The 14,337-nt window shown below is 33.2% G+C and overlaps 1 protein-coding gene across 3 annotated transcripts in view; it reads left to right on the forward strand.

The window, feature by feature from the left end:
- The window catches only part of LOC145246622 (uncharacterized), a 95,752-nt gene extending 82,664 nt beyond the window's left edge, over positions 1–13,088 (forward strand). For 2 of the 3 annotated variants that reach the window (XM_080108295.1, XM_080108296.1), the window contains 2 exons: positions 9,412–9,527; positions 12,752–13,088. In XM_080108295.1, coding sequence (XP_079964421.1) covers positions 9,412–9,527; positions 12,752–12,862 — 227 coding nt within the window. In that variant the 3' untranslated portion in view covers positions 12,863–13,088. The remainder of the gene's footprint in view (positions 1–9,411; positions 9,528–12,751) is intronic. The other variant, XM_080108297.1, reaches the window with a different exon arrangement.
- Positions 13,089–14,337: the final 1,249 nt, after the last annotated feature.

A 14,337-nucleotide genomic window follows, 5' to 3' on the forward strand; every position in this document is an offset into this window, starting at 1 on the left:
GGAAAGTCAGGCAAGGGGTAGTTGGAAGGGACCAGTGTGGAGTTTGAGGCAAACCGGCTGGCAAGTATATTAGCCTTGTCGGTTGCTGAGCAAACAACCCTGTGATTGTTGGTTAGTGGGGAAATTGTTGATTGCCCATTATTTACTACACTGTTGTAGATTTTCCAGAAGTCACGATTTCCTAATTTTTGTGCTTTGGTGCGTTTTTTAGTGGTTTCAGTAAATTCTCTCTTATTTCTTTCTAAACGTTACTTCTAGCTTCTATATACTTCTGCCTGTTTGAACTGGACTTATGTTGGTTAAATCTGTGGTATGCATGCTGTCTTTGAGCAATGGCAGTTGCGCAAGTCGAAGTAAACCATTGGGGAGAGTGGGGCTTGCTATAAAATTTCTGCATTGGAACATGTGCTTCAATTGCCGTTTTGAACCATTCAGTGGTCTCATTTGCGCACTGTTCAGCAGGAAGAGAAAAAATATTTCCCCATGGGGCATCTCTGATAAGATCTCTGATGGCTTCCCAGTCAGCCTTTTTATAATATCTCGTTGTTTTGAGCACTGGCTCTTCAGTTTTGGGTCTAGAATTTAGGGCGATTTCTACCATTATCACTGCATGGTCAGCATTCCCGAGTGGGCTGTTAGCATTTGTTTACAATCCTCGGGAACTGTAGTCAGAAACAGATCTAGAAGAGATGCTTGTTGTTCTTGCTGGTCAGGGAAACAGGTTGGAAACGTAACCATTTGTGATAGGGAGTGAGATATAGCAAAACTATGTGTTGTGCTGCCCGCTGGGTCTGTGTGAGTAGAGAATCCAATATGATGATATATTTTAATTCAACTGATAAAAATGGACGTTGAATCAAATATAATAATGATATATGTGAACACTAACCAAAAATAATATTTTACTGTAACTTGTAATAAAACAAAAAAATGACTTTTTATAATTCTTAGTTGTAGGACGATTTTAATACTTTTTCTGATTCTGATACAATTGCTGATTCCAATTCTTTTAAAACCTCTAAATATTTAGTTACAGGGTTTTTTTTTTTTTTTTCTCCAGATTACTGCAAAAATCCATGAAAGATGGACACATATTTTTGCAAATGTCAAAATACATTCAAATTCTACTAGTAATCTAAAATAAACAAATATTTATCATTTGAATCGGCAATCAAAATTAAATTATCAAAAAACAGTTAAAATTCTGATTAGTCATCCCAACACTATTAGTTTATTTTATTATTATGCTTAGCATTTTGAAGAACTGCAACCCTTTCAAATGTAATACAAATGCATTTTAAAGAACTGCAACCGTTTCAAATGTAAAACAAATGCATTTTAAAGAACTGCAACTGTTTCAAATGTAAAACAAATGCAGTTTAAAGAACTGCAACCGTTTCAAATGTAATACAAATGTTCTTGTTTTGAGGCATATAAATAGGGTAAAACTTTTAAGCACAAACCAAGATGCTTCTATGTTAGTAGAGTGAAAATTGTATTAAATTTCAAGTAAAACCAATTGTAATTACTTGATTGTTATATCGAAATAATGAACATATTCAAAAATTATGAAAAACCATAAGGTAGAAAAGTATTAAGGAAAAAAGTTTTTGAAGAAAATTAGCGCAAATTGAGTTTTGCTAAAATAAACGGTGTGAATCTGAACATGGGGAGTAATTATTTTCTGGAAACTTTGAAAATCTTAGGTCAACTTAGTAAAACTCAGTTAGAAATCAAATTAAATCATAATTTCATTATTAAACATTTTCTTTTCACCGGCTTTTAGAAATTGATTTTTAAACTAACCTATTTCTGGCCAGGTCTTTATTTATGTCTCATGGACTTGAATCTGTCCTTAACTAGACAAATCTGTACTATTTTCATTTATTGTGAACTGATGTTGACCTTTGAGACCGCACTACCATTAAACAACACAAGATGAGAACTTGATATAAACAATATAAATAAATTAACACTTGTGTGTCTGTGCGTGTGTGTGTGCGTGTGAGTGAGATGCTCTCGGGTAGTGTAGAAAAAAAGAATCCTAAAGATTGTCCGTAGCTGTCTGGTCATGTCAGTCCCCAACGATCTTTATAAATCTGTAAATATTTAACTATAGTTGCTATTTTTACCTCAGTTACTGTCAAAACACATGTTAACTGTTCATACATTTTCCCAAACGTAAAAATACACTTGTCGTGGTGATCTATAGATTTTGGTTTTGCTATTAGTTTAAAATCAATAAATATTGATTATTTTATCATTACTACCAGCAGTGGAAGATTTTGTTTTAAACAAAATTAAATAAAAAAAAAAAAAAGATAAGCAAAGGAATCGTGTTTGGCATCGGAAAAAGACACAAATTTTTTCCAATTCCGATACCCCCAAAAGTTCCAATTATTTTTCTCATTATTCCCAATTCTGATTAATCATCCCAAAATTATTTAAAATTTCCAGTTGATTTTCTTAGTACTTACAAATTTAAAACCCAAAATTCTCTTTTTTTTGGTTTTTACGATCGGTAAGCTCCAGCTAAGCACTAAAGAACTGGTGTTCTGTTTTCATTCAACCCCAATTTGTTGCCTGTGATTTTACTTAACTACCGCAGCAAATAAAATGATGTAATCTTTCAATTAATCCCATATTTTTAGAATGTAAGAGAATGTGAATCAGCTATTTACCATGTAGCTGTTTCGGAGGTTTAAACACTGGACAGCTGTTAAATACATGGTTCACCAGTGGAAAAGTATCACTTCCTAATAAAAAATGTAGAAAAAATCCAGTTTGTATTTTATTAACATAAATTTGAACATCTATTATATAAAAGTCACTTTGTATGTGTGTGTGTGTGTGTGTGTGTGTGTGTGAGTTCCTTCCTCATAGGTTCTGAAACAACTGAGCCCATCTTTTGAAAATTTCACACAAAGCTAAATTATATGTCTGGCAGTGTTCATAGATATGTTTTTTACAGAAATTCATCTGATAAGTATCCAAAATTGAAAAAATCTGATCTTAAAAATAGCCTTCCCCTCTTATATATAAATAAATACCCTTTTCTTTTCCCTGTAACCTCTTTCCCACAGAAGAGATGTTGCAAGCCTGTCTCTGCTTTATCGTTATTTTCATGGCAAGTGCTCAGCTGAGCTCTAATATATCGACCCCCTCTCCCACATCCTTACTTTTACAAAAAATACTTGTCTATCTGAAACGACTATCAATAATTTCCCCCACTCTTTATCTGTGCCTAAACTTAAATGTAGATTCTATAAACAAAGCTTCTTTCTTAGAACTGTATGCTTGTGCAACTCTGTTCCGTTTTCCTGCTTTCCAACTGACTACCATATGGTTGTTTTCAAGTCCAACGTGAACAAATTCTTGATGAGCCACCCCCTTAAGTAATCCAATTTACCAAATTTCCACTACTAATAAGTGACCAGTGTACACTCATTAACCCTTATCCTCGAGTGGCCCTCAGTCTTTGATAAGTTGTTACTTATTTGTAAAAAAGAAAAAAGAAGAATATTTTGCATTAAACCGGCCAAGGGAGATAATAAAATCAGACTTATTGCCATCTGGAGATATAGCTCAGTGGTAGAGCATTCGACTACAGATCGAATGATCCCCCTGTTCAAACCCGGGTGCACCTCACCATTTTATTTTAATTATTTCTTATTTATATATGATAAAAGAAGTAGTATTTAAAATCGCCGCAAATCATTTCATCGTTTGCATATTTTAAAACTAAACATTAATCAGAAGTGACTTTTCCAGGGCATTCATCGTCAAACAAATATCAGCTGACGTGATATTGTAAACAAACACAGACGGAATTTGATGAATGACATTATCATTATTATTTAAAAATTTCTTTTGCGAATTAGTTCACTTGGTAAAAATTCTATAATAATATATATATATGCAATCTGCATAAATTAAAATATTATGTTTAAGCGTATTGTATGACCGGGCGGCCAGTTAGTAATATATATAAATAAGTAAAATTAAAAATTATTTTTGTTGTTTCGCCCCAAACAAGGCACAGGGCCACTTAATCATGAGGAGCTAATATTTGGAACTAGATTTGCACGGATACTATTTATGGAGCTGGGCAGCGAGAGGTCTGTTCACATTATATTTAAATTTCTGCATGTCAGTACAGTCAGTGAAGCAGGGGCCTGGGAGGGAATTCCAAAGTGCTGCAGTTTGAGGTAAAAAAAAAAAAGCTATTAGAGTAGAAGGCTTTACTGCATCTAGGGATCTATACAGAGTACCTATTTACTATGCCTCCCCACGGGACAGAGTTAGACACCAGGGTAGTTTTTTAACGTGGAGAAAAGGTACAAAAATAAAAATTGTCTCAGTCGTGAAGGATTTCTCCTCCACCGAAAGAGAATAAGAAATAGAAGTGCAGCATCTGAAGAACAGATGGTATTTATTTGCTCCCCCACCAAGCAAATTAGGCACAAGGCCGATTTTTAATGTGAGGTGTGAAGGGAGGGGGAAGGGAAAAAGGGGACCAGCTCCCGAGAGGTGGGAAATGGGAGCTGGTTAAAGGTCAGGCATGTGGGGTTGCCCCCACATCTGGTCTTTGCTAGTCATAGCTAGTCCTAGCTAGCAGTACCTGCCGGACAGATACTACACTTTGATCTTGTCCCGAAGGCCAATAAGGGATCTGTACAGAGTAAGGGTAGATTTTGCTGTTTGTTGGCTTTATCAAGGGTATTGTCATCGAAGAGGGGTACTAGTGCTCAGACTTCGTCAGAGCACTTGCAATTGAAATATTTGTAAAACATGCACAAGGATGCCACGTTTCAGTAATGGGACAAAGGTCGGAGTTTAGTTGGTAGTTCAGGACTTATTAGGTTAACGACTCATTTTTGACCCCCCCCCTCCGTCTAGGAGCGAGAGACTATTGGCAGATGAATTAAAAAGTATAATATATATATATATTCTTTGTTAATGGAGCCAAAGGTGGTTGCAGGGTTCAAATCCTTTGATGAGCGTTGATTGTCATCTCCTATACTGATAATTGCGTAATCATGAAACACCAGTGTCTGTAGGTAAATAAAAATAATTATGCGTATATAACCGTTTTGATGAAATATGTTTATTTGGTTATATTTAACCTTTTATTTGTATCAATCCTTTTGTTTATGAAACTCAATGTAACTACAGAGTATATATAAATAAATGATGAAAGTCTATATTCCAAATTTCAAGATGTTGACCATCTCTCTTTTTCTTCTGATGAGTTAAGGGTAAAATAAATTCGAAATTGACATAATAATTACATCAATAACTTTGAATATGAAACAGGTGTTGTCAAGAATTGTGCAGTTCAACATACTTTAAGAAATAAACGGTATAATGGCCAATTGAAATTTGGAATATAGTCATTTATTTGTGTGTGTGTGTGTGTGTATATATATATATATATATATACATATATGCACACACACACACACACACACACACACACACACACACACACACACACACACACACACAAATAAATGACTATATTCAAAATTTCAATTGGCTAATTACTAAAATGCATATGTGCATCCATAATAAATATGTAAAAAATCAATATATATATATATATATATATATATATATATATATATTGATTTTTTTACATATTTATTATGGATGCACATATGCATTTTAGTAATTAACAATTTAAAGTTACCAAATATTTTTTGTATCTTTATTTAATAGTTTCTCAAATAAACCAGTGTAGTATTTTAATTCATTTCCTATTAAGTTTTATGCCAAATGGAACATGCACATCAAATCTGTTAACAAGGTCACTGGAAAAATGGTGGGATCCTTCTATCGATCCAGTAGATATCTCACTGCTGATGCAATTCTCTATTTATATAAGAGCCAGATACATCCAAGAATGGAGTACTGTTGCTACATCTGGGCAGGAGCTGCTAGAAAGATTTTATCTTGCCTTGTAGCCTAGTAGAGGATGCCTTTTCTCTTCCTTGCAACCTCTTTCTCACAGAAGAGACATTGTGGGCCTGTCTCTGCTTTATCATTATTTTCATGGCAACTGCTCGTCTGAGCTCCAATCTATGGTTCTCCCCTCGCCAAGCTTTCATGAGAAACACTCATATCTACTACTTATTCGTCATTCTTTTCAATATAAGAATAAATGATATCATAAAAAACATAGACCCAGGAATCAATTCTGCTCTATATGTAGACAGCTTACTCATATACTATCCATCAAAATATATACCAACAGCCAAATGTAAATTCCAACTCTGCCTAAATAAGATAAATAAATGGGCCATAGAAAATGGATTCAAATTTTCAGAAAAGAAAACAAAATGCATTCATTTCTGTAAACTACGAAAGTTCCATCATGATCCCACCTTGAAACTGGACAATAATAATATCCCAGTTGTTGACCAACACAAATACTTGGACATCATATATGATAGGAAATTGACATTCATACTCACACATAAAGTACTTAAAAACAAAATGTTGCAAAACCATGCAATTAGGCAAAGTATTAGCACATAGCGATTGGGGTGCCGATAAAAACTACATTATTAAAACTGTACTGATCTTTAATTAGATCCAAACTTGACTACAGATGTTACATATATGGAGCAACCAGAAAATCATATGTGAAGGAATTGGATACGATACACCACCAAGGATTGAGATTGGCCTTAGGAGCCTTCAGAACTTCTCCAGTGGAGAGCTGTAAATCATTTCTTCATTTGCATATTTTAAAACTAAATATTAAAGCTAACAAACCACCACTGACCCTAAGAAAACAAAAACTATGCAATATTACTTAAAGCTCGCATCGTGTTAATCAAACTCTGCATAGCAATGTGTTTTCCATCCACAATATACACAACTTTTCAGCAAAAAAGAAAATATCAAACCTTACAGCCTCTGTGTAAAGAACCTCCTCACGGAAACCCAAATGAACACAACAAAATTATATGAATCTATAACTTTTCAACTCCGTCTTGGGTGGCTGAACAACCATCCATAATATTAAAATTGAGTAAATATTCTAAAACAAAAAATCATCCCTCGATCTTCCATGAAGAACTGTTTAACATCTAAAATAAATATAAAGAATACTCACAAATCTACACAGATTAAAGGATGGAGACAGGGTAGGATGCATAGCCATTCATAAAAATCTAAAAAAGACTCCTGGATGGGGTTGCAGTGTTTAGTGCAGAGGTGTCTGCCATGGACTTGGCGCTAGATATAATAACTGATAACCATAAAATTCTCTATTAGTACTAGTGTCACTGAAAGAAAAACAATGACAAATCCTCTTATTACAAATCTCCTAAATAAAATACCATAACAATGAATACATTCATAATCTTCTGCTGGATTCCAAGCCACATCGACATTGACATGAACGAAAAAGTGGATAAAGCAGCTAAAGAGTAATTTCCACAAAAACATTTAGCGGGAAAAATCCTTAATACAAACCTAACACCTAAAATATATATATATATATATATCGAATCGTTCGACTGGTAGTAATCGTGACACCCTGCACTGAAGAATCCCGAAAGGATGAAACACTAGTGTCTGTAGGTATTTAATTATTATAGTAAAAAAAATAATTATATATATATATATATATATATATATAAGAAAATGGTAGGAACATTGGAACTCATGAACTCAGAATAAACTATTCAAAGTAACACCAAACATCGGAAGAAGAGATACAAGAAAAATGTCACGAAAAGAAGAGGTAGTAATGACTAGACTACAAATAGATCACACTCATGTCCCTCACTCACATCTACTAAAAGGAGAAGAGGTGCCTATTTCCATAATGTGTCAGGAGCTCTACACAGTACATTATATACTGATGGGCTGTGTGGGCTTCAAGCTGGGCCCGAATAAAGCATTACCAAGAGAATAGTCTAAGACTTGTTTTAACAAAATCGACGCAGGAAAAAATTCTTGAATTTTTGAAAGAGATTTAAATATACAAAATATCACAAAAGATTCCACAAGAAAAACCAAAAACAAAAAACCAATATCTAACACATTACAATTAATGTTTTTGCATTAAATGATCCAAAAGTGGTTGATATGCTGTAAAACAAAACAAACCTCCCTCAGACTGCTAGATTTTGGAATTCCTTCCCTGTATCCTGTTTCCCTGATTTTACTAACCTGCAGAAATTGTAGCGTAAACAGATATCTTGCTGCTTAACTCTTTCGTAGTCCTCTGTTAGACATGATCTCAAATAGTAGCCCCTTACGTTCCAGATGGCAATGTGCCTTGTTTTGGTTGCAAAGAAATTTTTGGTTGCAAAGAAAGCTAAAAAGAAAACAAAAAAGATTATTTTAGGAAAATGTTTTGTGTAAAGCAACTTTTTTGATGTTGCAGTTCCTAAGAATTTAAAGTATTTTTTAATTACTTTCCTTCAGCACAAATTTTCCTTTTTTTGATGGTTCTTGTCTTGACCTAGATATGATTGCAACAATATGGTTGCCGCTGACAGTGTTGAAAGTTTCACTTACAGTGATTGAATCTGCTTGTTATGTTTCGGTGCTTCCACCATCAACAACTCTGCACTAACAGAAGAGGATATGCACTCCCTTCTTTCCTAAAACCAGAATGATAAAAGAATTATGGCTGCATTCAAAGAATGCACATGAATTTTTTTCCTATTTAAATATTTTCTTTGTCCGATTTTCTAGGTTGTAATTGACTATTTTTTGTCCAATCTGTTGGTGAATTATAAGCTCTAAAACTGTTCAACAAAATTACACCAAATTTGGCATGAAGCATTCTTTATCTGGGAGTTATAGGTGGATGAAAATGTAAACCCTGCTACTACTAAAAACAAAAATCAATGTTGACGCTTCAAAAACACTGAGTCAGATTGAACCAAATTTAGTGCAAGATATCCTTGTAACTCTACTACTACTACTACTACTGATAATTATTGATGAATTAGACAAAATTTACTTTGACTTTTTTCTTTTTCACCTTTTCATTTATCTTTTTCTTTATTCGTTTTTTCTTTCTATTTTCTACTTTCCTTTTTCTCCTTTTTCCTCTCCTTTCATTCTCTTTTTTCTCCCATTTCTTTTTATTCTATCTTTTGCTCCCCCCTCCATCTCTTTTTACTCTCCCTTTATCTTTTGACACCTTCCACTCTTTTGACCCCCCCCTCTCTCTTTTGGCCTCTACCTCTCTTTTGACCCACCCTTCCTCTTTTTTGACTCTCTTCCCTTTTGTCTTCTCTCTCTTGCTCCCCCTCCTCTTTTCTTTTTTTCTCATCTTGATGAATGCATATTTATATTCACGCAGGTGTTCCATTGATATCTATTCTTTGCACAATTGCATTTCTAACACAATAATGAATGCAAGTGTTTCTTTTAAAACAGGTGACAAAATCCAAGTGCGCATTATTACAACTGGTTACTACGATAGTGATAAGACATTGAAAGTTTTATCTGATGAAGATACAACAGCATTTAAGAATATGATTGTAGCCATTTTGGTAAGACATTAAAATATTCAATTCCAAACTGATTTCTTAAACATTTCTGCAAATATTCTCAAGTGAAAGTGATCAATTCATTCTTAACCAACAAATGAAATGATTTTATTCATTTAAAAAAAAATGTTTTCTGCATAAAATGTTGAACAACATAAATAAATTGAATGTACAAAAAATAAAATAAAAACAATAACAAATGTTTAATTTTATTTTTTTAATCCAATTTTTGAACAAAAAAGAACATTTTTTTATAATTTTGGCAATAAAAACAGAAGTGACTACACTAATGAAGTACAAATAACATTTGAGTCAATTTTAATTAATGGAATTAAATATAATCTCTCTCTCTCTCTCTATATATATATATATATATATATATATATAAGGCAAAAGTGACGCGCGCGTTTTGTATGTCCAAGAAGGGCTTTTTTTTGGGGGGGGGGGGTCTCAAGAGGGTTACTATTTTTTCAAACTTTTTATATACTCCCTAAATTGTAATATCTACGATTTGCAAATGAAGGTCGTCTCTATGTTTATAGATCTATTATTTGAACGACTTTTACAAAATTCATGCTATTCCATCCTCTCGCGTATTTGTTCGTGTTTTTCGTATAGAAGTGAAACTAATCGAAAGCAAAGGCAGATTCTTGGCTTTCGTTTTAGGGACGTCCAAAAGCAATTAGCTTTGATCAATATGGGGGAAACCCCTCATATCAGACAATTGCTATTCATTTGGAAGTTTGAAAGCCACTTTCATTTCTTCTTAATTATCATTGAGTTGACAACTTTTTGATTGTCATCGCTAAATTTAAAAGCTTTACACTTCCTGTGGCTTCATAGCGTAGTGGTAAAAGTTCATGTTTTCTTTCACTTTCTTTTCCGCCTTCGCGTCACGTTCAAACCTGCCTGCCTACTAACACTTCTTTTTTTCCTCAACACACACCTCCAAACACTCCAGGCAACGCCAGGCACCCCTGCTAGTATTAAGTATCATATTAAATATTAAAGATTATATTTATAGAAGAAAAGCATAAAACTAAATAATTGTATAATAATAATGATATGAAATCAACAAAACTTATTTACATGTTTATATTTCTAACTCTTAAAATGAACGAAATACTGTTTTCGAAATGTGCTACGATGAGCCAGGAAAATTCCAAGTTTTAGTATTATTTTACTCGATTGAGAATTCTTAGATTTCCCAGAAAACATTCTAGAAAGAAAATTTGGTATAATTCAATCTTTCATTGCACGTTTTATGGAAAACGAGAATAGAATTGTTGTGTAATAACAGTTTGCGATATGCTAACCAATTTTCATTAAAGAACAGAATCGTTTATTTATTTGTGGACTGTTATCCTCATCTTCATAGTTGTTGTTTCGGCCAACTCATCCTCTGGCTTTCTTTAGGTGATTAATCACGACGAGATAGGAATGCCGAGTCTCATAACTGTATCCCCAGCAATTACTGCCGTCTATAGTTGTTGTCTCACCATGTTTTTCGCCAACAAAACCTCTGGCCTGCTTTGAGTAGGACTGAAACCGTTATCTTCAGATGATCGCACTTGGGGGCATGTGGTGCAGTGAATAGAGGCGTTTAGTTTCTACAGTTTCAGTCTGAAGATAGCGGTTTCAATCCTACCCAAAGCAGGCCAGAGGATCAGTTGGCCTAAAACATGGTGAGATAATAACAACTATGGAAGGCAGTAATTACTGGGGATACAGTTGCGAGACTTAACATTCCTTTCCCGTTGTGGTTAATCACCTGAAGAAGGCCAGAGGATGAGTTGGCCAAAACGTGATGAAGCAACAACTATGAAGATAACAGTCCACAAATAATAAATAAATAAATAAATACAAAAATTATTCATCTCAAAGGATTCCAATTAAAAATAATATATAAGAACAGAATCAGTTGAGAACTCTGCTGTATAGAAAGTGTATTTGGGTGGAAAACCGATTGAGATTATCCAGAAGTTTTGTTACTTTGGTGAGATAGAAGCTGTTGTGATTGAAAGAGTTGGGAGTGGATGAAATAAATTCAATCATCTTCGGCCATAACTAACAGAGCATTATTGCTGTCAACCAAGGGAAAAGTCTATCAGGTGTGTGCGTGCAGTGTTATAATGTATGGAACAGAAACCTGGCCAGTGAGAGTTGAGGATATGTGTTGCATGGAGAAAAACGGTATGAGAATGATATAATGGATTTGTAATGTGAGTTTTAAAGAAAGGCTAAGATCTGATAATCTCAAAGGAGATTAAATTTTGGATATTATAGGGAGATGTGTGTAGAATAGGAGACTGTGATGGTATAGTCACATTGAAAAAAAAATGGATGAGAGATCTTGAGATATAGAGCATTTGAAGTAGCAGATTAAATTCAGAGAGGATGCCAAGGAAAACATGGGAAAAAGTGAATGGATTTGAGAGAAAGAGAGATAAGGAAAGACTTGACCAGAGATTAGTTGGTTTAGAAATTTATTTTTAAAAGCTGTCCAATACATGCCAGCATGTAAAATGGACGTTAAATGGAAAAATGATCATGTTTTAACTCAACTGAAAATTTTTTTTTTTTTTTTACGTTAACGAGTAATGCATGTGCAGAATAGAAAACCTCATTGAAAGAATGGATGAAAGTGTTTCAGTTATTAGATGTAGAATAGTTGAGGTATTAGGGCCAGTTGGTTGGGGAAGGTCAAAGAAAACAAGTGAGAACGTGAGAATGTATTTGAGAGAAGGACTGGTAAAGACACATCTGGCCAGATATAGGTTAGTCTTGAGGTAAATTTTTAAAGGCCGTTCAACACATAATAGTATATAACAAAGTCATTAAACTGAATAAGATGATGATTATGGACACTTTGAATATTCCTATTTACAAGCCTCCCCACAAGGGCAGGGTTAGACACAAGGTCGGTTTTTAATATGAGGAAAGTTCAGCTCCCCAAAAATGGGCAATCTGGATAGAAACAAAAATTAAAATTGCCTCAATCTAGAAGAGTTTCTCCTCCACTGATCGAGATCAGAAAAGGTGAAGTGTATCAGAACAGATACCACACTTTGCTCTTAGCTCAAAAGCCAAGGAGCGTGTGAATAATTTTTGTTTTCAACCTGTAAAATTACATGAAATTTAAATATGTAAAAATTGCATGAAATTTTCTTTTTGCTTACAGCAATAATCTTAATATTGTTTTTTTTTTTTATTTTTCTTTTCTAAAGAGTGACAATGATGAAACTGCGAAGGAAACTGAACGGTACAAACAACTGGAAGAAAATTATTCATTCGTTTGGCAAAACAACAAACAGACTAAGAAATCGCCACCAAAATGAAACTTTATCTTTTTTTTTTTTCCATATTTCAGCTGTAAAAAAAAAATGTTCCATCCTTTTTCGGATAAGGTTATTTCTAAACTGAGAATGAGTGTCTTGTGCCTTAAATTCTTTTAAAGGTCTTCACTTTTTCTTGTTTCCATCTTTTTATTTTAAAAAATTTTTTCTCTTTGAGTTTCGTTTACAAATTCATTTCATTCCAATTACAATAAATTTTTCGTTTTTATGTTTTGTTTATTTTTGACTAAATTTATCCCAAAGCAACCTTTTTTTTTTCTTTTTAGAATTATTACTTGAATATTAAAAAAAAAAGATTTGCATAATTACATAACAAGTGTAACTTCGGCACCGCCCAGTTCTGCTGGTCTTTGAAAGGAACTCTCTTAGTACGGCATTGTCAGATTTTTTATGATGACCGAAACTTGTATGATGATTGTTCTTTGTTGGACTGATCTCCTTAATGCTATCTTATCTCTGAACTTTTCCTGATGGACAAGAAATTTATTTTAGCTTATGGCGTCCACATTATTCCGTTAAATATGCTGAACTAACCCATTATAACGGAAAAAAATTAAAAATCAAGCATAAGTGACCACAGCGAGTGATTTGCCACTTTCCAAACAAAATCTCTACCAATGGCTGAAGAATCAACAAGGCATTGATCACTTGTTGATTTGAAACCGATGGTACCAATGTTGTTCTGATCTTCTGTAACACATAAATAAATATTATGCTCTTATTTATTAACATTTATCTTAATCAAGCACTATGCTAAGGTTCTCTGCCACTAATCTTACAATTATATATATATATATATATATATATATATATATATATATATATATATAAAAACATGTAATCATGCCCAAATCCTTTTTTCTTTTCTTTTTCAAGCTCATAAATTCTTTTTCTTATGAATCAGGGCGGAAAATATAAAAAAAATGTACATAATAATTATATGATTGTTTCTGCACTACGAAACAGGTGCTGTCAAGAATTGAACATTTTAACATACTGAAATAAATAAATAGTAAGATGAACAACATTTTGGAATTTAGATTATAGACTTTTTGTCATTTATTTGTATATGCTCTTTAGTTATTTTTAACATACATTGAGCTTATAAATGAAGGGTGAAATATAATTGAATAAGAATATTTTTCACATAAGCATATATATAAACATATCTCTGATTAGCATGTTAGATCTTGACAGACAATGATAACTGGAAGACAGTGTTCGAATCGGGTGATCACTGGAACAATTGTATATAGCTACACTGATGTTTCTTGGTGAAGATTTAAAAAAAAAATAGTTATGTCAGATTTTCAAAGTTGGACCTAAATAGTATTTAAGCTGCCAACTCAAATTTTGTTTCTAACTAATCAATTTTCATTTATTATTGTACTGCGTTATTAGCTATAATTTATTAAAAAAATTTATTCTTCTCAGAGAAATCCTTATACAGAACATTT

Source organism: Euprymna scolopes, chromosome 24 (genome assembly GCF_053919585.1).
Source record: "Euprymna scolopes isolate OS-2025 chromosome 24, ASM5391958v1, whole genome shotgun sequence".
NCBI classification, from domain to species: Eukaryota; Metazoa; Mollusca; class Cephalopoda; order Sepiida; family Sepiolidae; genus Euprymna; species Euprymna scolopes.